Source organism: Amblyomma mixtum, chromosome 5, assembly GCF_055824585.1.
Source record: "Amblyomma mixtum isolate Tamu chromosome 5, ASM5582458v1, whole genome shotgun sequence".
Taxonomy (NCBI): Eukaryota; Metazoa; Arthropoda; class Arachnida; order Ixodida; family Ixodidae; genus Amblyomma; species Amblyomma mixtum.
The window spans coordinates 55,573,347-55,598,079 of record NC_143016.1 but is presented as its reverse complement, the minus strand read 5'-3'; the positions used below and the strand labels follow the sequence as shown (position 1 = coordinate 55,598,079).

The window sequence follows — 24,733 nt, the reverse complement described above, 5'->3', positions numbered from 1 at the left end:
AATTACGAGCGAAAAACTTTTTTTTTCTTTACGAGTGTCGTCCATGCTTCCACACATCGGTCGATCGCCAACGGAAGCACGCGCTCAGCCGCGAACAAGACGCCAGCACAAGCGCTGGCACTCTGCCAAAGTTCGCTTCCCCCTTGCTGGAGCTAACGTCAAAAGTGATGTTATCGCTGCGCAGCATCTTGGCGCGCCGCCAAGAAATGCGTTGCGGGCCGTGACGGTGCTGAAAACGAGGCTTGCACAACCGAACAAGCGCTGGCACTCTGCCAAAGTTCCCTTCCCCCCTGCTGGAGCTAACGTCAAAAGTGGTGTTATCTCTGCGCAGCATCTTGGCGCGCCGCCAAGAAATGCGTTGTGTGACGGTGCCAAACGGAGGGAAGCGTTAACGCCTGACGCTTTTTTTTTTTTATTCTTAGGCAAAAATCGGGGGCGGGTGGGTTCATTATGTGAGTGGGTTCGTTACGCGAGTAAATACCCTACATACACCGTAATGCAAGTGGTTCTTGTTGGTTTTTTCGGGGCCATTCAATAATTCGAACATCGGATAATTCGAACGTTTTTCCCGGTCCCGTGAAGTTCGAATTAACGAGCTTTTACTGTATATACTTTTTTTGTGTTTTTAGCAAATTTCACAAATAAATGTTTATTTACTTTCGCACACACAACTCTTCTGTTTGTTTCATTCAGAAGTGTAACTAATAAGCTACAATTTCATGCATTGCAATATGTGCTGGGTGTGTTAGTTCTTGTGAAAAAAATTTTTCTTTCCGTACACTCCAAATCGTCCATTTTTCTGCGGTAGCGAAAGAGTTAAGTTCTATGATAGGCAGGAAGACAATTTCACCCTTATTGTATTCCTTGGTGTCAAGAGAACCCAATGGCATACATTTCAGCGAGTTTCCTGCAGCAAATTTTCTTCAAAACTCTCCGCAAAATACTAGCATAAAAAGTGCATAAGTGCTCAAGGAATTGTTTTACATGGAATTAAATGACATATTTAGAATCAGCACACAAAAATACATATTCCCTGAAGATGTCGTAACTGTGATTTCATTAATAAAAATTTTTTTTTCAAGACCAGTGTCCCCCCTTAACGCAGCAAACCCTCCTAGTTTCTATACACCAGGGGTTCTCTAACTGGGTTGCGCAGAACCATGGGGTTTCCTTGGAGTGCTTTTTGCGGTTCGCTGGCCACCTGCAGCCATATTTTCTTATAACGAACAGATAAAAAAATTGCACTGTAGTTAGATATAGCCGAAATTCTTAATAAAAAATTGTGCCAGTAACTTGTGTAGGAGAATCGCAATTTTGTCAGTGAAAGGATGGCAGCTGAGAGGGGCCTTTTCAAAAGCTACAGCACTGTTTTCATGCCGCGCACGGCAATAACGGAGACCGCAGTGAACAGAGCACCAAACGTCAGTTCTGAGTGGCGGTGCCACCACAATTGGAACAGTGGCCTGTCCCATCAACTACCGACACTCATGAGCGTGGAGAGCGCAGTAAAATTAAAAAAAAAAAAGATGGAAAAATACTTTTGAACAAGTGCACAGAATAGCTGAATGCTACTAGGTAGCATCGTAGATCAAACACACAGTTGTAATCACATCATGGCGTCTCTGATATCTCGTCTGTCTCACCTTTATTGATGGTGCCATCATCTGGTTTTGATTGTAAGTCAACCGCCCGACTTTGGAATTTGTGTTTAAAAAAACATAGGTAGAATTACATTTGTATTAATAAAAGAGTTGCCGTGCTTTCCACAGTCATCATGCAATACGCGAAAAGAATTTCGCAGAAGGGTGTAGTTTGAAGGGAAATAAAAAAATTGAGGGAAATAAAAAAACATTGACAAGAAGCAAGAAAAAGGTTACTGATTACATTAAGAGCCACTTGTAGCGTTCACTCTGAGGGCTCCTACAGGCTTCTGTACTCTGTACGCCCTGAAGATGTCAAGGTGTTGAGGTTGTATGCCTACAGGACCAAACGTATATTGCATCCTTAACCAGATGACTGGCCTAAAACCAGGCAAGTCTGGGCCAGGCCGAACCTGTGCAGAGCGATCTTCTGTAGGGGTATGCTTGGGTCGGGTGAGACCATAATTAGGCCCATGCAGTCCCAGTGTGCATGTTTGCTCGTAGCTGATTACACGTTGCGAATAGCTGCACGATTAAGAGGCATTGTGAACATGCTCTGTGCCCAGGCTGGACTGCCTGCTGGAGAAGGCGCACAAAAAGAAATGGCCTCGGGGTGGGGCTTGGGCCTTCGTGCTGCAGCATGTCACTGCCCAGCTCTATCTTCACACGGCCACTTTGCTGCTCAAGAGAGCCTGGAAGGTATGTGTACGTCTTGGCTCGCAAGTGGTGCAGAGGCTGAACTCTCCACGTCCTTGTGCAGGCAGAGAGAGAGAAGTGTGGGGAGATTTGCTCTTTTGGGGGGGTGGGGGGGGGTGTATTGGCCAACCAGCTAGAGTACGGCTCTGTCAGAATGACGGGAGGAAAGCAGTGTTTTTGTCTGTTGTCACTTTCTGTTGGCACAAGGTGCTGGAGAAAAAGCTGAATCCACTGACCAACTCTTTAAAAACATCGGTTACCGGATGAGACTTCTCTCGTGCCTTTTGTACAGGTTTGAGCAGTCAGGAATTCCATCTTCCCTGTCTCTCTCTAGCCTTGTTAGCTGCCAGCAGAAAGCTGGCCAACCGCACTACCAAGCAGCTGTTGCTTTGTATGCTGTGGTCATCAGCTTGGGATGGCTGTGCCAGCAAATATTGGAGTTATTGCCGACTCAAGTAGTTATGTATTCGAAAGAGGCCCTGCAGCAGTGGTCTGGTGTTACCAAGTCTGTTGAATTCATATGAGGATTTTAATGCGAGAGGATAGCCATGAAAGTCTGGACATGCAAATTCATGGGGACTCCAACGCAGTTTGAATGAACCGAAGTTTGAACTAATGAAAGTGAACAAGAATACGGTACACTGGGATCGGGAAGCACTTGATTAGTGTGATTACCCTGCTTTTTTGGTGTAAAAAATTCAGTGATCACCTGCTTTTTTTCCCGGAAGCAATGGCCAATACCTTATGTTCCAAAGTCCGAAGTTAGTGGTCACAATGTCGGAAAATTGAGCAGCTTGCTACCGTTCCGTGACTTCTGCTTTTTAACGAAAGTGTTGGCACACTCTCTGTGTCCCACAAATTCACACTTGCAGACCGCAGAGGCTTCGCAACTGTTTATGCAGAAAAGCAAAAGTTGCCAGGCCCATCCTGTGCTTCTAGATTTTCCAGCCTTCCGACCCCGAGTTGAAAGCCATTAAACCAATGCGAGGGCTTTTTGGAGACATCCTGCCTGTATCTTCTCTTGAAACGTTGTGGCGCGGTAATTATCGCGGACAGACATTTCTAACTCGCAGCTGCATGTAGGCTTAACTTGATGCAACTCGGCAACCAATAGCACAGAATGTGATGGGGAGGGCAGTGGAAAACCGAAACGCAAACGCGTAGCAAACATCAGGAAAAGCTCCGATTTGTTCTTTTGTGCACTCCGCGGTTGCGTACACGAGCGTGGTTTCAGAGTGCCGGAGACGCTGCGAAGCATCTGATTTGCTGTATCTCAGCACTGATCGTGTCGTCCATCTCTGAACGGGAAAAGCTAGCACAGCAAGTTACTGAGGTCTGTGCAGTCAACAGCTGCCAGCTACAGTTATGTATGAATCCCTGAGGTTATGCAACTAGTTGCATGCAACCCTTCACATCTGCTCCGAACAGGCAGCACAGCCTTGTGGTATTGTTGCTCGGTTGGCCAGTTGACCAGGCCGGCCGGCCAGGCACGGCGGCGCATAATTAAAACTGTCAGGGGTGGAACAGATTCATGTTCGATTCATCAGGCTATATACTGCAGTGGAGTGTGGACAGACGAAGTCCTGCATTTCGAATTATCCAGAAATTTGAATTAATGAAGTTTGAATTAACGAGCTTTCACTGCGTATGTCGTTGAACCTGGCAATCTAAATATTATGGACCTGGCTAAAGTGAGCCTCAATATTAACGAAATTTGCTGTGTAATAAATTATTTTCCTTCCCCAGTCATTTTCTGTATTGAGAACGATGTGGTCCTGCTTGTTTTGGAATCTTTGGTGTGGCAACGTCAACCATAAGAATGAGCAGTTTGCATGGATCGACGTGCACCCGGCGTCAAAAGTTTACGGGGCACGCATTGTGATAAACGTGCATTTTGAATAAGCCATTACGTGTACCCTGAAGTGAAAACCTCCAGCCTGCGCATTAAGGCGGGGACTACACAGAGTTCCTGTAGTTTTCAGGCTGTCTGCCCAGGCTAAGCGGAACCAGCGTTTCTCGGCCACACGTGTGCTCTGCAAGCTTTTGGCGCCGGGTGTACATAGTTGTATTTTCCGTTGACTGTGATGCAAGTTGAGTGCTGTGTGGATTGAAGGTGTCAGTGCGTGAAGGGTTCTTCCCACTTGTGCCTCTCCAGGAGAGCTACAGCTGGCAAGAGGCGCGCAGCTGGGCAGCAGCCCTGTTGCTGTGTGCCTACTCGGTGCGTCCCCCGAGTGGCCTCTCCCAAGAGGGCTGGTTCCTTGCACTGGACTCGGCCAGGCAGAGGCTGTACCGCAATGTTGTCGACCGTGCTCACTACCGCCTCTCCGTGTCTGGTGAGTGAGTGTGACTCTAAGGGGGACGCAGCTTTAAGATCAGCCGTTTACGCGGAAGCAATTACTCATCAAGAGGTAAATGATGAGTTCACAGTTGAAGAGGTTCACCGTAATGACGCGTCATCGGGCGACAAAAGAGTGACGCACAAGATACATCGGCCCCGCCTCCTTTACTGGATGTGATGGATGCATTTGACGAAGATGACAGAATTTCTTTATAAAATAAATTATGTTTGTGAAGTGTGTAGTCAAATCTGACAGTGTTACGGGGCAGATTTCTCCACAACGAAATTTCCGCTTCAGCGAAATTTTTCACGCGCCAGTGTTATAGTAGCGAGGTTCTACTGTATTAGTATGCTTTAGCCACATTTGGCATGCGGGCTTTGGCATTGTCCACTGTCTTACAAGTGTTTCTGTGGCGTGCATTCAGCACCGCATGCAAGCTGGAAGCATTGTTTTGCTCTTTGGTGTTGCATTGGCCGAAGGCAAGTGCAACATTTTCTTTGAAACATTTTCTTTGAAACATTTTCTTTGAAACATTTTCTTGAAACATTTTCTTGAAGCATTTTGAAAACTGGAACTAAGAAAAAAAAAGCTTACTTTCCATGTCTGCCTCCCTAGCATGGATGTTTCTCTCTGCTCTTCTCTTTTGCAGGTCACATATTGCATATTCTCTGTGAAGTCGAAAACAAATCTCGTTGGCTGTCTGACCTCAAGCAAGAAGTGTGCACACCTGAGGTAAGCCGTGCTAGGCATGTAACATTTGCCCACTTTACCTGTTATAGACCAGATTTTTTTTAGCCTCATCAGCAGTTCACGGGCGGCGCTGTAATCTCAACGCCGCCTCCCTGAGGGGACTGCGGGATTTCTTGCGAGCGTCGTCTGAATGCATTGTTCCGAACGCAAATATGGCCGAGTCTGCTTGTTTTTGGTGCTTCTACTTGGCGTTCCTGTAGTTGGTAGTATGTGATATATAGCAAGTAGTATGTGATGTGGTGCTCCTGCACAGGCGGCCACAATTGCATGTCGCCCACCCATCGCCCATCGATCGCCTCGGGGTGCGGCAAAACACGGGTGCCTGTGCTAGGAACGTAAGCAAAACTGTAAAAAAAAATCGTTTGTCGCGAACAGTTGAATCGTGTGCATCGCTCGGTGATGAATAAAAACACGTCGTGCCGGCCCGTCCCCGGCATCGTAGAGGAACTTTGAAAACCACATCCGGTTTTAACCATACCGGCGTTTCCTTTGTTGTATTTCAAGCCTGCGCACTTAAATTGGCCCATTCATGGTGTGGCCGACCTGCGCAGCAAATTATCTGCATTGAGAGTTTGCGCAATTGAAAAACTGTGCACATAGGTTACTTGACTCGCGGTTCTGCAGAAAGGCGCTCGACAGCGGTCAAATACACGACCACTTACGCAAATGCACTGCATGTATGCGCAGCAGCTTGTTATCACTGTCACCGCCCATTCACTTACTATCGAATCGTACAGTACAAAGTTGCGAAAATGTGCTCACCAAGCTTCAAAAGAGCTGCGGTGCCCTAGCAACCAGCCATCATCAGCAGCGATCAGCGTCGATCGTCCCTGGGAAGTGCTTGCACCACAGCGCGCAAGTCGCGGAAAAATGGCTGCGTCCCGAGATTGCTGAAAAATCTGGTCTATATAAACAGGCATTGTCACAGTTGTGTCAATGCCTTTGTGGATACCGGATGCCTTCTTGTACCAACGCTAACTACTACAACCATCGTTTACTGTCAGTGCAAAAAAAAAATTCAAAGGGATGAAAACAAATTTTTGCTCATGTATCCTTACAAAGACTGTATCAAATTTTACTTCCAAGCATTCAGGCAGGTGTAATGCTTTTGTTAGCTTTAGATATTATTTGCCAGCAGCATGATGAAACCAATTCTTCATTCCCTTTTTTTTTGTTGTTTTGCATGCACATTGTCTTAGGTTCGAGACCGGATTTACAGGAGCCTTTTTGACGGCGAAGGCGCTGCATCCTGGTTTCTTCATGACCCAACCCTCGTCCATTGTGCCTTTGAGTTCCCCACACTTGCAGCTCTCCAGCAACATGATCAAGGCAAGAATCAATGCTGTGCTTCGCATTTTACGAATTTGGGAAGGGGGGTGGGGTTATTGCTGATGTCAGATACTGCTAAATGAAATTCATGTGACCCACTAAAATTGAGTTGAGAACCTCTGTTGTCATGAACAACGTTCATGTTTTGCTCTTTCAAAATCAGTGCTGTCGCATGATCTTTGTGGTGCTTCAGAAGTTGTGTAATAATGCACCCGCTGCACTGGCTATCAAAGCGCATAACTGTTTTTTTCTTACCGTGTGCATTATTAAAGTGCTTGTTTTCATGCGAGGTTTTGTACTGAGAATGTGTGTATGCACTCACGTTTAAATAGGGGCCATATGCACGTTGAAATTAATGCTTGGGCTATGTGGCAGGGACACAGTTGCTCCAGTGCTTCGAAGAAATTTTACAACCATGTGATGGTGGGCATGGGCAGTGGCAGTGCTGCAATAGTGCTCAGCCCTGCTGCTATGGGTGCAAGCACTGTAGGTTTCGCCCTTTTTCTGCCAAGTCGTACTTTCTTCAGTGCGGAACAATGACATACGACTCTAGGGATGAGCATAGCTTGGCTGATTTGTTTAAGTGGTTGCAGAGCACAAGCTGTGTTGTGCATATGTTTGTGTTTGCAACCTCAGGGTGCCTTTTGTTCAGCTGTTTCTCTGGCCAGTTTTTGAACCTCGTCATGTGAATTCTGCAGGTTCCCAATGGCTGCACCCTGCCTCTCTCAACCACTTGCTCTGGCTGGCGCTTCACTGGAGCACAGTGTTGGACAAGAAGTGCAAGGGCACTGAACACTGCTTTGAGGTTAGCCAGGCGTAATGGAAATGCTTGCTTTTGGAATGTGCCCGTAATCGTGAACTTCTCTTCGCGCCTTGCGGTGGCAGGTGCGAGTGTTCGAGAAGCTGCAGCGGGAGCCGCATGCATTCAACTCTGGAGTGGCAGAGACGCTGAGCCAGATGGACACCCTGGCGTTCCTGGAGGCGGCACGCTTCTGCTCCGCTCATTCGCTGGGGCGGAAGGCCAGCCGGCCTTCCCAGGGTCCCCTGGCACTTCCTCCCCAGGTGGGCCTGCAGCTGTGCACAGGACCGCAGGCAGACTGGTGGAGCGCTGCCTACCGCCTGCACACCAACACTGTCAGGTGGGGCCATGTACAGCATGGGGAAGTGTTCCCATGGTCTCGATGGCTAACGTAACATAAAATAATATCAGCATAAAGTTGCAACCACATTGTGGCATCCCTGCTATCTCGTCTGTCGTACCTGTGTTTTTGGTGCTGTACTTTGTTTTTGATTGTAAGTTGACACCCCGAAACTTCGGATTTCAAAATCTGAAAAAAAAAGAAAAAAAGGTCGAGCTACAATTGTGTTAATATGATGTGTGCACGCTGCGTGCTTTGCCTCATGGCCTCAAGGCCTTCCAAGAATTGGCTTCTCTTTGGAGCTCACAAGCATGCCGGTTATTTACCGTCACTTTATTGTCATCAGTATCCATTTGCCTCAGATTGTTGGCCTCACGAGTGCGCCTTGACATGTCTGTGGCTCTTGATTCTCCTGCAGTCAAACCCGAATATAACGAACTTGGATAGAGCGGAATATCTCTATATCGAACACTCGGAAGTTCTTGTGGCGTTAGTATTATGCATGTAAACTGTATTTTTTTTGTAACAAGCTACACATTGGGTATATCAAACTCTTGAGTTCCTGTCAGTACGCTTCTGCGCCGGCTGAGGGTAGTCTCAGGGCAGACGCGCCACCTGACCACCCGGCCGTGCTACAGCGAAACCCATGAAACGCGGGAGCAGGAACAGCCCTTTGAAGTCCGCGCTGTTCGCCAGCCTCGCTTTGCAGCGCTCCTATTTGGCAGCCCCCTACCACGTGATCAAGCACGTAGGGCAGCTCCTGAACTATCACGCTGGCTTCAGGTTGGGAGAAGGCAGTTCGGCAGCCTATGTAGGCTGCGGTACGCTGGCGTCCTCCTTATTTTCTTTGCTTGCATTTTCCTTCCGAGGAACTTCCCACGAGCGGGCGCCTCATGCTTGCGTCCTCCTGGATAACTGGTCAGCACAGCACGACACTGCTGCGGCATCTCACTCAAAACCATTGAGCTTTGCTTCCTTCCACCAGAAGCAACAGCGGTTTTATAGCGACTTGATCAAGACACCATCTGTGCGTTCAGCCTGGGCTTTCGGAAGCGCGTGGTTGTGCGTCTTTTAGTGAAACTGCGGGTTAATGGCGAGCTGAAGATTAATTTGCTGGCCACGATCGAAATCAAAGGATTTGCCACGGCTGCGCAAATTCTTATAAAAGTATGTGTCACTGCATGAATGGGGGCCATGTAATCAGAGTTCTGCTGTAGCCAAAAAAGTTGCTGAAAAGTGCTGGCCCCATGTACGGGCCCCAGCCTGTAAGAACCAAGGAAAAAAAGGTGCGGCCTTTACACGAATATAGACCAACACCAACCTGTGACGTAAGCACGGTACGATGGCACTGCTGCCTCCGGCTGGAACGACTGGGGTAAAACTTGGGGGTGAAAAGTAGGCTTAGTGCCCACAGGAATACATGGAAGTGAAAGTTTTTGAAGCAGTTTACTGATTTCACAGTGCAACTACGATGTTCTCCCTTTGTGCAGAATAACCACGTTCATCTTAGAACAGATTCTGAAAGCACGAAGTGTCATTTCGAAGGCAATGTACTTTTAAAACTCATTCGAATGAGAGTGACTTCTGGGAGCGTGGTCCATAGAAACGCATGTCAGCAAAACTTTCAGAAATGTTTTTCTCATTTCACAGAGTATCCATGAAAGCGGCCGTTAACAGTGCTTTGAAGAAGCGCGTGACAAAGTATGGCACATCATTTCGAAGCTGTCTTTATAAAACGAAATCACACGTCACATTTTCAGGACCCGTTATAGAATGAATTTGGTTGTTCGTTGCGAAGGGATATCGTAGGTGCACTGTGAAATCAGAAAACTGCTTGAAAACTTTTTTATCCATGCATAATTATGGGCGCTAAACCTACTTTTCATCCCCAGTCGGATCCGCCTGCCATGAACCCCCCGCTTTGTGAACATGGTGTGTTCAATGCACGGTACTGTCGTGATGTTCTACTGTACTTAGTAAGTACTATTCAGAAACACCACGAGTTTGACCATGTGAGGTCAAGTGAGCAAAAAAATCCCAGATTTTGAATTTTTCATTACAAAAAAACATGTTGCAAATTGTATTAAGGGGGGACACGGGTCTTTCGGGCCGAAAAATGCCGAAAAAATCGGTTTTCTGAAAATGTTATTTTCGAAATCAGCAGCTATCTATCTACCTATCTATTAAATTTCTCACCTCTAAGTCCAGTATTTTGGTCATAATACCAATTTATATAATCCGTGTCGCCATAATCTGAGCTGAAATCTGCGCCGAAACGGCAGTTTTCCGCGATGCGTAGCGTCCGTTCCATGCGCGGCACCGTAGACATCTTGGTTGCATTTGAAAGAGCCGCCTTTTGCCTTCAATTTCCCGCCAGTGCTGCTTCTTTTCGCCCGTTGGTTGGCGAGAAAATACCAAAAAAAAAAAAGGTGGCACTCGAAATCCTATTGGCTGTCGCGGCACACGTGACACCTGGTCGTCATCCGATTGGCGGAGCTGGCTGGCAGCGTCTGCTCGGCGCGCCCGAGCCGCGGGGAGACGCGTCTTTGTGCCTGACCGTGCAGTACACGAAACGCGCTACGATGCCTGGTTCCGCTCGCAAGGTGCATTCAAAGCAAAAATTTGGTGCCAAGAAAAGGAAGAAGTCGCTCATCGATAACTTCAAGAGGCGCCATGCTCCTACTGTGCGCGCCGACAGTGACGAGACTCCTGCGCCGAGCGATCGAGTCGGCGAGGCTGCGCAGCTAGGCCTAAGTCGCTCCGAAGCACGGGAAGCCGCTAGCGGCAGCGCCCGCATCCGCCGCGATACAGTGATGCTCGAGCCGTCAGATTTGCTTGAAAGGAATATGAAAACTAAAAAAAAACTCCAGGAACTCGCCTCAACTCCAGCGACGAAGAGGAAGTCTGCTTGTTTCCGCGACGACAGCTCGGCGGACTGTCCGCGCGACGAGGCAAGCTTCACGATCGTTTGCCTCGAATCGCTCAACAGTGCGATGCAACAAGTGAAGTGTAAAACGTGCGGCGGTGACGACGTTAGCTTTGCAAAAGGTGAGCGGGAATACGGCCTCGCCGTTAAACTTCTTCTTCAGTGCGCAAACTGCGGGGACACATCGTCTACATGGAGTTCGCCGCGGGTATGTGGCAGTCAGAAAGCCAATCCTTTCGTCGTGAATGTGCTCGCTGCGCGTGCAATGCAGAGCACTGGGAACCAGCAGACAGCTCTGAATGACATTTTCTCGTCACTCAACATATCCCATCGCGGTCTTCACACTAAAACGTGGCAAGGCTACGTGAAGAAAAAGTTGACGCCTGCAGCAGCCCGTGCGGCCAAAGAAGTGACAGAAGAGAGTGCGCGGTCAGTTCGAGAACTTTATAATGAACTCGATTTTGGGAACGCCGGCAATATCGCAGTGTCATACGACGGTACTTGGATGACACGCGGCCACACATCCCACATAGGTGTGGGCACCGTCATCGAACTTTTTACAGGACTCGTGCTTGATTACGTTGTGTTGTGCAACTTCTGTGCCGGCTGCGAGCGAGGTCCGAAAGAAGATGACCCATCTTACCAGTCCTGGAGGGCTGGGCACCTATGCCAAAAAAACACCGAAAAAAAGGCTGGAGAGATGGAGGTTGAGGCAGCTGTTATACTTTTTGAAAGGTCTTTGGAGAAGTATGGGCTTCGCTATACGACAATGCTTTCAGATGGTGACAGTCGGGCCTTTCTAGCAGTGCAAGAGGCTGATGTGTATGGATACATCAAAGTGCAGAAGGAAGACTGTATCAACCACGTACAGAAACGTATGGGAACAGCCCTGCGTACTTTGTTGTCTAAGCACAAAGGTACCGAGAACCTTGGAGGCAAGGGGAAATTGACAGGCAACCTGATGACAAAACTAAGTTCCTATTATGCCTGGGCTTTGAAATCTCATAATGGAGATGTAGAAGCAACTCAGAAGGCTGTGATGGCCACCTACCATCACATTACCTCTACTGATGAGGTACCAAACCACAGCCTCTGCCCATTGGGACTGGACTCTTGGTGCCGACACAATGCGGCAGCAGCCCGAGGGGAACCTGCTCCAAAGCACCGCTACAATATTCCACCTCATGTTTCTAAAGCTCTGCTCCCTGTTTATGAGCGGCTGTCGGAAAGGAAGCTGTTGGAGCGGTGCCATAGGGGTAAAACCCAAAACAGTAACGAGAGCCTTCATTCCCTAATATGGGCCTTGGCACCCAAGGAGCGCCACGCATCAAAGTTTACTGTTGAAGCTGCCGTGGCAGAGGCAGTGATGCGGTTTAATGCAGGCAGCGAAAAAACGTCTGCAGCGATATTAAAGGAGCTAGGCCTCAATACGAACGCAAGGGGCACAAAAAGAATGGCCGAGAAGGACCAGCGCCGAGAGCAAAAATGTGCTCGAAAACATTCCATTGCTGAGAATGTTCAAGGAGTCCTCAGGAAGCGGCACCTGGACAGTAGGAAGCAGAAGGACTACATCCCTGGAGGCTACTAGCCATTTCCTGTTGTAAAAATCTCACTGCACCTGCAAATATTTATTAAACTGTCTCTTGCTTGTTTTTTGCACTTTTCTCAAAATGCATATTGTCGACTACTAGCAGTCTTGCGGCCTTGATATCTCAGCAACCAGGTCACATAGAACTGAAATTTTTTTTGCAATGGAAAGCCTAATGTATGCTGTGTGAAATGTTGGGAGCAGATTTCTTCATTTTAACCTTAAAAATTAATTGTTTTGATTAATTTACTGTTACTTGGTACACACATTTTGTATGATGAAGTTCAGAAGGCTGTAAAAAGATTAATAATTGACATATCAAAAAACTGCTCTCAACATTTCACAATTCACTCTTCTGGCTATCTAACCATGCCTTGCAATCAATTTTTGATGAAGCCATTATTTTGTCATTTGGGCCTCAAACAATGGACATTAATTGTTAATTATCTGGAAATCTAATTGGCCTAAAGTAAAAAGAAATGCCTATTTGAAATCAGCATAAAAAATTAAGCAAGTCTGTGCATTCTCATTAAAATCTGTCAAAAAACAAAGAAAATAGCTTTAAGACCAGTGTCCCCCCTTAAAAGCAGATACTGTTTTTAAATTATTTGATATTTTGAATACTGTCAAACCTGGATGTAACGAACCTCCATATAGCGAATTCCTCAATATTACGACGTTTCTCAATTCCCAAAGCGCCACCCCCGTTGAAGCATGTGCATTTGAGACCTCTGTGCAACGAAGGTGTTGCAGTGGTTGACCTTGCTACAATGAACTCACTATGCCGATTATATGTTAGTTTGTGCTGAGTTATGAAATTTGGCAGAAAAGCTTAGTGAGGATAAAGCACGAACTGACCCGAGGAGACTGTCTATGATCGCAATGAAGGACTGCAGTTGACAACACGCAGTGCTCCAGTGGTGTCAGTGTATCTCTGCTGCTTTTGCTTCTGGAATGTCATATTGCATTGCACTAGAGCAGTTCATGCTCAGAGCCAGTGAACAATAATACGGCCTAGCAGAGAAAAATTTATGGTGGTTTCGCATTGCTAAGCGCAGGCAGGTTTAAGTGCTATAGTGCGTTAGAATGTGTATCAGTGTTTATATTGCAGTTTATTCCGTGCCTGATGCGACTTAAACTTCAACTGCATGTCACAAACATCGTTTGGTTGATGAAACCAGAACAGCATGAGAGAAGAAATTCAATTATATTTATTTTGAGGTTGTAGGCGAATGTCACACGTTGATGCTTGTATTCCATTGTCTAACGCACCATTTTAAAGAAGAAAACATGCAATGAAATTAGGTGTGTATGGTCCTGTAAGCGCCATCCAAGTTTTCTGCCTCCAATATCACAAAATCGAGCTGTTCTCAAATTTTGCATTAGGGAATTCCGTAAAATTCCTTCTCCCCCCCACCGCCCCCTTTCCCCCCACAGAGAGCACTGTCGAAAATTCTTGTCAGCTTGTACTGCACTTGTCGTAAAAATTTCAGGCTGCACATGTCACCTGAGGTACCTTTTTTTTTTTTTTTGCTTTTGCTGTTTAAATGAGCTTTTCACTGCTTTTGCTGCAGGGACAAGGTGGCCGACTACAGGCGCATATTGCAAAGGGGCCTTGAAGTGATCCGGGGAATCGGAAACCATGGCATGGATCTTTCCCTAGTTGTTCACCTGGCTCGGACGTTTGTCGACAAGGTGGGTTAATGTGCAGCTCTGAAAACCACGAAACTGTTTGTTGTGTTATTGCAAACTTGTGCAGTAGAACCCCTTTATAGCTAAGTAACTCGGACCAGCAAATAAAACTTTGCTATATCAGTTTTTGGTGACGGCATGGTTCTGAGGATGCTCTCTGGTAATTAACTGGCTACTTACTTCAACTGGCTACTTACCGTATTTACCCAATTCCAACACGCACCTTTTTTCGGGGAAAATGAGTCTCAAAATCGCATGTGTTGGATTCGAGTGCAAACCGAAACTGCCCCATAGCTGCCCATCGTCATCGCCATTATACAATGTAGGAGCTCACTCACTGCCGGCAAACATGGGAGCACGTTTGCTCGTCGTTTTCTGCGTCGCAGGAGCCGTTTTCAATCGGTGGCACTTGTCATTGGTCGCGTGCTCAGCGACCACGGACCACGTTCACGGCAACGGTATCCGTGCACTGCCGCGGGCAGACGCCTCATCACTGCCTTTGCACGATCGAGATACGCGGCTCGAAGAGTATGTTGATGAAACAACGGCTGTTGGAAACGCGTCATTTCGGCGGTAAAGTTCCAAAAACGATGAGAGTCCTTTCTGTTTTGCGGCCGATTCTCTGACAGAGATTACATCGTCCGCAGGCGGGGCACGTCGCGCCGCTGATGAGGTCATGCATCATGCCAATCTAACAGATAAGAGCGCTTCTGCGCTCGTTTTTACGTTTGTTTTGGCCGTCGAACATCTTTATCTTTCGCTCAGATGCACTGACGAAGTCATGGATGCTCCGCAAGAAGCTTGAAGGATCCAAATGGTGCATCGCCGCTGCCGCAGGGAGCTCTCCGCTTGCGCTTGGGGCGTCTTCCTTTATATTGTTGCTTTGTCAGGAACTTGCGTGAAAGAAAATCTCGTTTCTCAGTCGCATCCATAGCGGAGAAAGGAGAAAAACCTGGGCAGAAGCGTTGGTTCACGTCTCGGTGGCGGCAGAACGAAGGAAGAGCGTCTGCGTCCGACCGTGCGGTGGAAAGCTCGTAGCCAATGGAAGAGCTCCGATCGTACCACGTGATTTGAAGGGCCAGTCGCGACGCTCGACTCGGGCGGGAAACGATCTTTTTTTTCGTATTTTTATCAAGAATGCGCCGCTGCCGAAGTGGCTTCTGGTAGGAGAGAGTTAGGCCTACTTCCCCGCGAAAATTCAAGAGCGGGCGACGCCGTGGAGCGAAATGCCGCGTTCCCGAAATTCGGTCAAATTCGCACTTTCGCGAGCCACCGCGAGAGCTTTAAGTGCATTTTTTACTAACTTCCCATTGGTTATCGGCTTTGATTTTTTTATACATAAAAGAAGAGGCCTGGGGGAATACAAAACGTAAGCAAATACAAAATCGACTTTATCGAAAAAAATCGCGGTTTTTTCACACGCATCTCTCCTTAAAATATAAAACGGTTGCAAATTCTTTTCATTCGTGGAAGCCACATGCACGTTAGAAGCGGGGCTTGTAGTTATTTTTTTCATTACCAATATCGGGCGCGCGTTAGAATCGGGGCTTGAATTTTTGTTTTTTTTTGGTGCCGTAAATTGGGTGCGCGTTGGAATCGGGGGCAGGTACTTGAGTTGAGTAACCTTTATTAAATGGAGCTGGTACAAAGGCCTATTCACAGGAGATGGGGAGTGGGACAGGGAGATCACATTTGAAGGTCAGTTGCTGCCTCACTTGCAAACTCCCAGAGGGAGAGCAGCATGGGTCGTGCCCTTATCGTCCCTTTGTCATGATTATTTGTTTTCTGTTGATCACGTGAAACCGAAGCTCTGCATCAACATGGCACCATCTTTCACAACCTCAGTGTCATTTAAGGGGCAGTAGTTAAGAAACATGTTCGACACTTCCCCGTGCCTCTTGCTGCCATGCTGTGAGCATCCGCCATTTTCTTACCTTCCCTGCACATTACTACAATTTTCTGCATTACTGCACATTACTGCATCGCTACCTCAAGGACTTCGAAAGATTGGCTTCTCCTCACAGCTATCGATCTCCGTCTCAAAGAACTTTGTTTTCTCGTTTTCAGTATCAACTTGCCTCCTAATATTTCTTGTTATCCTAGACTTCGTGCATCGCAATGTCATCATTGCGTGGGAGGTACATTGTCACGGCCAGACGCTCTTTATTATAGCTGCTTCTTTGAAGGAAATCGTTAATGTGACTGAAAAAAAATGTACATTGTCTATGGAAGGCAAAATGAGAGCGAAGTTTCACTTTGTAGTACACATCCGAGTTTACTATAGCGAGGCTCTACTGTACTGCATTGCTTGCCCTTTGGGGATCTTGTCTGCTTAACTCTCGTGCCATAAAAATTTAACTCCATCATTATCATTAATTGCCTACATCTTAGGGTGGGAGCATTTTAGAGCCACTGAAAAGGTAAAGAGTGTGCCTTACATCATGAGCATTCTCGTATTCTCTGGTGCGCAGTCATCAGCCCGGAGTGCCGAGGGCCTGGAGGAGGAATCGAAGGCCCTGGAGGACCACGCAGCACGCTACTGGGGGGTGGTCCTCTCGATGCTTGAGAAGTCTGGCAGCCCCAGCAGCCCCCTGGCAGCATCACGCCGGCTGTTCTGCTTGTCCGGCGGCACTGCCATGACTGGCCCCCAAGAGATGAGGGCCCTCAAGCAGGAGGCGAAGATGTTCCTGGCCGTGCGTGCCATGAACGCGGGCTGCCTGGACGAGGCTGCCGAGATGCTTTCGGAGCTGACCACCGCACAGTCTGCCTTCTACACAGCCCTTGTGAGATGCCTGCATGAGACGCTGTACAGCAGAATCTTAATGATACGAGTCTCACTGGGGTCACGAGAAATGTTCACATCGTCCGGAATTTGTGTTATCCAAAAGGAACAAAGTTTGTGTGCAGAAGCATGGGAAATGCATTCGCTCATATCTGTTTATGGCTGAAGGGATTTATTTACGGCCACGATAACGCTCACTGCTTGAGGTGCATACTGCTTGCCACCGCTCATTTGCATCCTCGGTGAAATCACTGTATTGGCGTTACGCTGGCCACTTGCTACTGCTCATTGCTTGGAATGCGTACCGCACAACTGGCGGTAGTGGCTCGCACATTCTTGTCATCCATGGTGGCACAGAAAAGCGTTAAGAACATCTGAAATTTTGCGCTTTGTAAGGGCATTTGCAAATTCGTATCAGCCGTGATCATATCATCGAGATTCTGCTGTACTTTCAGTTGCATTCTTTGTTACGAGGGGGCAGGTTTCTTCTGTTGTCTTGCATGCATACCCTACTAAACAGTCAGTTGCCAAATTTCTGCACCTTGTTTGCCTTGTATGGAGTCTAGTGGGCAGTGGAACTATTCTTACCTTTTCGGTTTTTTTTGTTGTGTTGTGCTGCTGCTTGGTGACATTTAATACCCCTCTGACATCACCTCCAAGCCAGGTGATGAGTGCTCGTAATTTCCATGATGGCGTCGGCGACGTATGCTGCTTCTTTGTTGAAACAGTGTGTTTCTGCTGATTCTGACGCATCTACGCGCAAGTTTTTGGATGATCGCAGCACCAGTGACACAGACTTCTGGTCGACATCTTGTGAACTCTTAGGTTCTCCCCGTTGTTTCTTTCTGGAGGTGCATCTCAGGGTCTCCAGCACAAGCCCCAAAGAATGGACAAATACAGGAACTCTATAAAATGCTACAAGGAAAGAAAAGTCGAGCAGAAAAAAAATTTTGAACGCAGCTACTAGGCTTCCGTTCCTGTGTTCAGAGGCTTGACTCGGCGTCGGTATTTGTATAACCGAATGAATGAACGCATCGGAGGATGAAAAAGAGTGAGCTCAGACTGCAGCGGAGGATTAAGCGAAAGAGAGTGTGAGGAGGAAAGCCACAGCATGAAGGCAGGTCATGCGCCTGCGACTAGCGGCAAAAAAGAAAGAAAAGATTGTTTGGAGCATGCTTGAACGCTCGTGCTCCAGATAGCACATCTCGCCTCACGGGGCTGGTTTTACTCTCCCCATGACCTTGGCAGAGTTGTGCTCATGGGCTTGCGGTTAGAGATTGTTCAAGTCTCTTCGAGAAGTCGGCAGGGAGATGCAGCTTGATGCGAGCTACAGCACTCCTACTCTCTTCCTCGGTGCCTCCGTCCGCTTCCAGAAATTTCATGCTTAGTTTTAATGTGAGGGAGTTAGTACTCTCATGGCGAAAAAAATTGGCCGGTATTGCTGACCTTTACTCCCACCCAGCGCAGTGGGAATGGCAGGAGATAAGAGGCTTGAGTGGGGCTGATGGTGGTTTGTATTGTACAAACTATGTGCGTGCAATCGCCTTCAAAGAATTAGTGTCTGGTGGCAACATATGTCTTTCGTTCAGTGATTTCTGCACGATTCACAATTTCCAGCAGCTGAGGCCACTTAGCAGCTGTGCAAGCACAAAAAAAAAAACACTAGCTTTTGCATGTTGATTCTCCTAGTACTTTTTGTTGAGCTACTCATGTAGAGCACCGAGAACTGAGGCGTGCTATGACCCGATTTCTTTGGATGAAGTGTAAGCAGCTTGTAGAAAAATAAAAAAAAATGGTTTATCATGCTGATAGGCCTTACGTTGTTAGCGTGAGCCTGCTGTGTGGAATGGTTTGCTAGAATCCCTAGCCTAGTGCCTGTGCTCTCGTTTGTCTTGCCGTTTGTCATTTCCCTTCATGATGTTGTTAATGATGTGTTATGCAGGTGATGAAAAAGATGGCGCAGCGAGAGTCTCCCGACCGGGGTGTGCAGCAGGTCCTCCTGCACAGGGAGAGGGCGGCCCTGCAGCTTGCTCTGGAGCGTGGTCGCAGGGAGCCTGACGCAAGCCTGGTCTCAGCCGTGCGTGCCGAGCTGGAAGACCTCGAGGGACGCATGAGCCTCGTCAACATTTCCAGTGAGCATGCATACAGGGACAGTGCTTGTCAGTTGTGAATGTTCCGGTGTGAATGGTTGAATGGCACAGTATGCATTTTCAGAACCATGCATCTCTGCATTGAGGCATTGTCACACCCATTGAAGCTGTCTCGACTTGCTGCAGAAATGGCCATCACAAATTGGGGGAGTTGACATACATGTGGTGCCTGCTGCTGCTCTTAATTGCGATTGGGTTGTTCTGCAGGTGTTGCTTTTCAGCGGTGACTCCACAGACTCCCCTCCCCTCCTTCCCTCCCTCCTCGGTTTCTCTCTCCCACAAGCATTGCTTCTGCGTCAAAAATGGTGCCTAATGCATGCCTGGGGAGGCGTGGATGGTGCGGCCAGTGTGAGTGAGAAGCAAAGACGGTGGCGTGACCACGGAGCGGCATTCTTCCAAAGATAGCATTATCATACGAAGGTTGATATGCTTTACTTGCACCTGGTGCCACCCTGCATCAAGAGTTGGACAAGGGCACCCATCTCCATCTGTTTCTTGCTAGCTCCTGTTCCGGCTCGTGCCGTTGCTCTTTATTAGCGAATTTCACGCGGAGAGGAATGGCTGCTGCAGCTGCAGTCAGCTCAGGCACATCCCATAGAAGCCTTCTGAGCCGCACGTCTTCCATTAAGGGGGGACACTGGTCTTAAAACTATTTTCATTATTTCTTAGCCAATAATAATGAAATTTCACTATCTTGTCCAGTTTTTTGTGCTGGTTTCAAATATGTCTTTCTTTCTTTCCTAACTTAATTATTATCCAAGTTACATCACATTAATTAGTCATTAATTAGTACCTCACTACAATAAAAATGGCCAAGCAAAAATTAATTTTTTATGCATGGCTACATAGCCTAATGAATAGAGAATGCAATGTTCAAGGCAGTTTTTCCATTTTACCCATGTGTGTAATTTAAATGAAACTTTGAACAACAGCATTGAAAATGTGCTTGTCAAGCATTCAAAAGTTTGCAAAATCATTAATTTTTGAAGCCTGATAAAGGAATTCTGCCTTGAACATTGCAACCCCTGCACCTTAAGCTTCCTTTAGCAAAAAAAATTACATCTTTATCTGCTCTAGATGCAGAGATATCGTTGTCCCAAACCAGCCGGGTGTCAAAAATTTGCGAATTGAGAAAAATGAGAAAAACCCAAATGGGCCAAAATTTATTGAATATCAAGATGATAGCTGCATATTTATATTTCCTGAGGGCTAGTAATCACCAGGCATGTAGTCTGACTGCTCCTTGTGGGTGGAGTGCCGCTTTTGCAATGCCCGTTGCACACTTGCAGAAGAGGCCCGCTTGCGCGTAGACTCTGCTGTTCGTCTCCTATCCTTCTCAGCCATCCTCTTCCTGTTGCTGAGGCCAGGGTTAATGTCCAGCTCGCTGAGTATCTGAGAAGACGCTTCAAGATTGCCGGCATTGAAACGGACAACAGCCTCTGCAACAGCTGCTTCAACTGCAAATAATGATGCATGGCGCTCCTTTGGTGCCAGTGACCATATCAGCGAGTGCAAACTCTCGTTGGTGTTTTGAGTTTTTCCTCGGTGGCAACGCTCCAGCAGCTTTCGGTCTGCCAAGCGCTCATATATTGGCAGTAGTGCCTTGGACACATGCGATGGCAAGTTATATCTGTGCTTCGGAGTGGGCTCTCCCTTTGCTGCGGCAGCATTTTGGCGGCACCATGAGTTTGGGCCCGTTGGGCACAGGCTGTGGTTTGACACATTATCATTCGATGTGACGTGATGATAGGTGGCCATCACTGCCTGGTGCATTGCTTCAACATCTCCGGAGTGAGACTTCAGAGCCCAGCTGTAGTATGAAGTCAACTTGTTCACAAGGTCACCCGTGAGCTTGCCTTTGCCACTGAGGCTCTCTGTTCCCTCGCCTTTGTGCTTTGCAATCGCATTGCGCAGGGCCGTGCCCATGCGCTTTTGCACATGGTTTGTGCAGTCCTCTTTCTGCACTTTTATGAAACCATATACATCAGCCTCCTGCAGTGCCAGAAATGCGCGGCTATCTCCATCACTCAAAACAGTCGTGTATCGAAGGCCATGCTTCTCAAAGGACCTTTGAAACATGACAAGTGCAGCCTGCACTTCCATCTCGCCAGATTTTTTTTCTGTGTTTTTCTGACACCTGTGGCTGCTCTTCCATTCTTCATATGATGGGTCACTTTCTGCAGGCCCGCGCTTGCACCCCGCACACAAGTTGCTGAACACAACGTAGTCCAGTACGAGCCCAGTGAACAGCTCAATCACTGCGCCCACACCGATGTGTGATGTATGACCCCGGGTCATCCACGAACCGTCGAACGAGACAGCGATATTCCCTGGGTTGTCCAAATGCAACTCTCTGTACAGCTCGCGAACGGTATGGGCGCTGTACATCATCACTTTCTCGGCTGCGCGTGTTGTCGCGGGCGTCAGTTTGTTTTTCACATAACCTTGCCAGGTTTTATTATGAAGCCCCCTATGGGAAATACCCATTACCGCGAAGACATCGTTCAGTGCGGTTTGCCGATTTCCCGTACTTTGCATGGCCTGTGCAGCAAGAATATTTATGGTAAATGGGCTTATGTTTTGGCTGCCTTCAACGCGCGGCGAACTCCAAGCAGATGAGATCTCACCGCAGTTCACGCACGAGAGAATGAGCCTCACACGGCTAAACCGTACTCACGATCTCCTTTTGAAACGTTCACGTTTCCACCACAAACCTTGCACGTGACGGCACTCAAGAGTTCGTTGAAAGATAACAGATTCACAACGGTGAACGCAGTATCGTCAGCACTGACGTTGGCGTCTCGATGCGGGCGGTCGCTGCAAAAATCCAGTTTCCTCTGCGTTGCTGCAGTTGAATCGAGAGCTCGTAGCTTTTCTTCGGCTTTCGCTTTGATTTCCAGCAATTCCGAACGCTGTAACATCGTGGTGTCGCGGCGTACGCGGCCGCCCTGCGTAGCTGCCGCCGAGCTCGTTAGGCTTACTTCGACCTCGGCTGCCGCTGCTTCACCGGCCGCTGGCTCTTGCTCATTATCGGTGCTTTCCGATGATGCAGGACGTGTAGGAAGGTTGTAGACTCGCTTATTTTTCTTCATCTGGCCGAACTTGTGCCGCGAGTGGAATTTACTAGGCAGCATCGTTGCGCATCGGTCTCGCTCCTTTCAACAAAATGGCGACAGGGACGCGTCTGCCAACGCCCGCAGCAAGCCTAGCAGACGAAGCATGCGAGAATCCGCCAATGGGACGGCTCGTTTCAGTCACGTGCGCGTATCGACGAATCGGGCCTCGCGCTTTTTTTGTTGTTTGTGCTTCGTTTGCTCCGTGGCCATTCAGGGCATGCAAGCAGAAGCGGCGGAAAATTGAAGCCTGGAGAGTCTTCCTTCAAACGAGACCAAGATGGCTGTGATCGGCGCGCTGAAACGGGAGTTCAGCGGAGTAGAAAGTGCACCGTTTTTATCGTCTGCTCGTGCGCAAAATCGGGTGACGCGGTGATTTAAATTTCGCAATACGGCAAAAATATTAATTTCTGGGAGTCAAAAATTCGTGAAACTGGAGATTAATAGTAGTAGATTCCGAAAATGACATTTTCGAAAATTTGATTTTTTGGTCATTTTTTGGTCTCAAAGACCCGTGTCCCCCTTAAGGGGGGACACTGGTCTTGAAAAAAGAATTTTTATTAATGAAGTCACAGTTACAAAATCTTCAGGGAATATGTATTTTTGTGTGCTGATTCTAAATATGTCATTTAATTTCATGTAAAACAATTCCTTGAGAACTTATGCACTCTTTATGCTAGTATTTTGCGGAGAGTTTTGAAGAAAATTTGCTGCGAGAAACTCGCTGAAATGTATGCCATTGGATTCTCTTGACACCAAGGAATACAATAAGGGTGAAATTGTCTTCCTGCCTATCATAGAACTTAAGTTATAGAGTTTTGAAGTTGTCGCTTCAGAAATGAGAAGGAAAGTGTGTATTCCTGTTTCTGAAGTGGCAGCTTCAGTACCCTATTACTCAAGTTCTATGAGAGCCAGGATGATAATTTTACCCTTATTGTATTCCTTGGTGTCGAGAGAACCCAATGGCATACATTTCAGCGAGTTTCCTGCAGCAAATTTTCTTCAAAACTCTCTGCAAAATACTTGCATAAAAAGTGCATAAGTGCTCAAGGAATTGTTTTACATGAAATTAAATGACATATCTAGAATCAGCGCACAAAAATACATGTGCCCTGAAAATTTCATAACTATGACTAAATTAATAAAATTTTCTTTTCAAGACCAGTGTCCCCCCTTAAGTGCATGTCGCTGTGCCGGCTCTGGGGTGTGCATGCCGAGTGGATGCGCGGACTGGCTCCAGCATGTGCGTGGGTGTGCAGGCACGTCGGGCAGGTGGCCATGGAGTCTGGTCTTTGGATGCGCGTGCGCCACGGTGCCACCCTGGAGGAGGTGCACTAAATTGAAACCACGCAAAGCAGGCGTTCTGGAAACATCTATTCACTTGGCACGAATACTTTGAGATTCCGACTGGCAAACATTCGGATCGAAATGAATACTTTCATGTTTGACCTACTAATAGAATTTGTCAAATATGCTCACAATTTGAGACAGTTGCTCAGCGTCGTCTTGAAGTACAGTGAAACCCTGATTATTTGTTTGCATTTTGCTTGGTTTATGGTGACCCACATTTGTGGTTTCGGTTTATCCATGTGATCGCTACAGTGACATGCAGAGGTGGATTTTTAAAAATTTTTGCTGGCGCTCTTTTGCAGAGGCCTGTGCAACTTGGATTTTGTTCTTTATTGGCGCAGTCCTTAGTTTATTATTGATGCTTACTGGGTATTATCATAGGATATTATCACTCTCCTGAACATTTCTGCAGTTCTCAGTGATGCTGTCACTAAAATACTGTCCCTAATTTTTTTTTTCTTTTTCTCTTGACTTTACTCGTTTTTTTATTCAAAATCGCCAATAAAAAATCTGACCCTCTGGTTAAGACACCTCCCGTTGTGTGGTGATGCCGTGAGGAGGTGTTGGTGGGGTAAGCGCTTAAGTCTAGAGGGGTCAGAGGTGCTTGCCTCCTCCCGAGAAGTGGCTGTGTCCTCGCTTTGTGCTTTAGACGATGAGGGCGAGCCTTGCTGTGTGCTGGTGCTGCATTCATTCGTGGTTCACAGCGTGACCCATGGCTGCCTCGCACATTTTATAAGCAGTCAAGTGGGTCAGGCGTGTCAAGCAAGCCTGACAGACTGATTGTGCTTTGGTTCCATTTGCAGATTCTCTGCATGTTTTTTGTGGGCAAGTTTGTTCTTCGTTACCAAAGTGGTGGCATACCCCTTGAGGAATCGCTGCTGATGTTTGTTCTTTTATCAGTGAAGCTTTAATGATATTTTCCTATCTCTTATTCTTCAGATGGCTCCTACAGTGACCATGCGGTGGATGATGCTTCGTGGATGCACGACGCCTCTCCCCCAGCACGACCTTCCCGTATCAGTTCGGCACGCAGGCCCAAGCAGAGCAGCACGCCCAAGGTGGACCCAAGCTTCTATGCAACACCAGTCAGACCAGCGGAGGCAGACCAGTCTGGTGTATCAGAGGTATGCTGCTGTGTTCTGTGCCCATACCGATCATGCTTGCTTCTTCCACCACATTGGTATGGTCACTTCTTATAATGTAACCGAGTAATTTGAGCTATTAGGCTCAATATTGCTA

At 47.4% G+C, this 24,733-nt stretch overlaps 3 protein-coding genes across 5 annotated transcripts in view; 2 read left to right on the top strand and 1 right to left on the bottom strand.

The window, feature by feature from the left end:
• Positions 1 to 24,733, top strand: part of LOC149342214 (E3 SUMO-protein ligase RanBP2-like) — a 100,047-nt gene that overhangs the window by 24,927 nt on the left and 50,387 nt on the right. For all 3 annotated transcript variants that reach the window (XM_089544512.1, XM_089544510.1, XM_089544511.1), the window contains 10 exons: positions 2,207 to 2,339; positions 4,492 to 4,669; positions 5,325 to 5,407; positions 6,625 to 6,754; positions 7,453 to 7,559; positions 7,640 to 7,893; positions 13,982 to 14,102; positions 16,571 to 16,882; positions 18,824 to 19,013; positions 24,434 to 24,618. In XM_089544512.1, the coding sequence (XP_089400638.1) occupies positions 2,207 to 2,339; positions 4,492 to 4,669; positions 5,325 to 5,407; positions 6,625 to 6,754; positions 7,453 to 7,559; positions 7,640 to 7,893; positions 13,982 to 14,102; positions 16,571 to 16,882; positions 18,824 to 19,013; positions 24,434 to 24,618 (1,693 nt within the window). The remainder of the gene's footprint in view (positions 1 to 2,206; positions 2,340 to 4,491; positions 4,670 to 5,324; positions 5,408 to 6,624; positions 6,755 to 7,452; positions 7,560 to 7,639; positions 7,894 to 13,981; positions 14,103 to 16,570; positions 16,883 to 18,823; positions 19,014 to 24,433; positions 24,619 to 24,733) is intronic.
• On the top strand, positions 9,432 to 12,467 carry LOC149342216 (uncharacterized). Its single transcript, XM_089544517.1, has one exon. It carries the CDS (start codon positions 10,185 to 10,187, stop codon positions 12,405 to 12,407), a length of 2,223 nt encoding a protein of 740 aa, XP_089400643.1. The 5' UTR covers positions 9,432 to 10,184; the 3' UTR covers positions 12,408 to 12,467.
• Positions 20,241 to 21,584, bottom strand: LOC149342215 (uncharacterized). Its single transcript, XM_089544518.1, has one exon. The coding sequence runs from the start codon at positions 21,567 to 21,569 to the stop codon at positions 20,241 to 20,243; it is 1,329 nt and encodes a 442-aa protein (XP_089400644.1). The 5' UTR covers positions 21,570 to 21,584.

Excerpts from the sequence above, each read along its gene's own strand:
- LOC149342215 (XM_089544518.1), bottom strand. The coding sequence starts at position 21,569 with ATGCAAAGTACGGGAAATCGGCAAACCGCACTGAACGATGTCTTCGCG.
- LOC149342216 (XM_089544517.1), top strand. The coding sequence starts at position 10,185 with ATGCGTAGCGTCCGTTCCATGCGCGGCACCGTAGACATCTTGGTTGCA.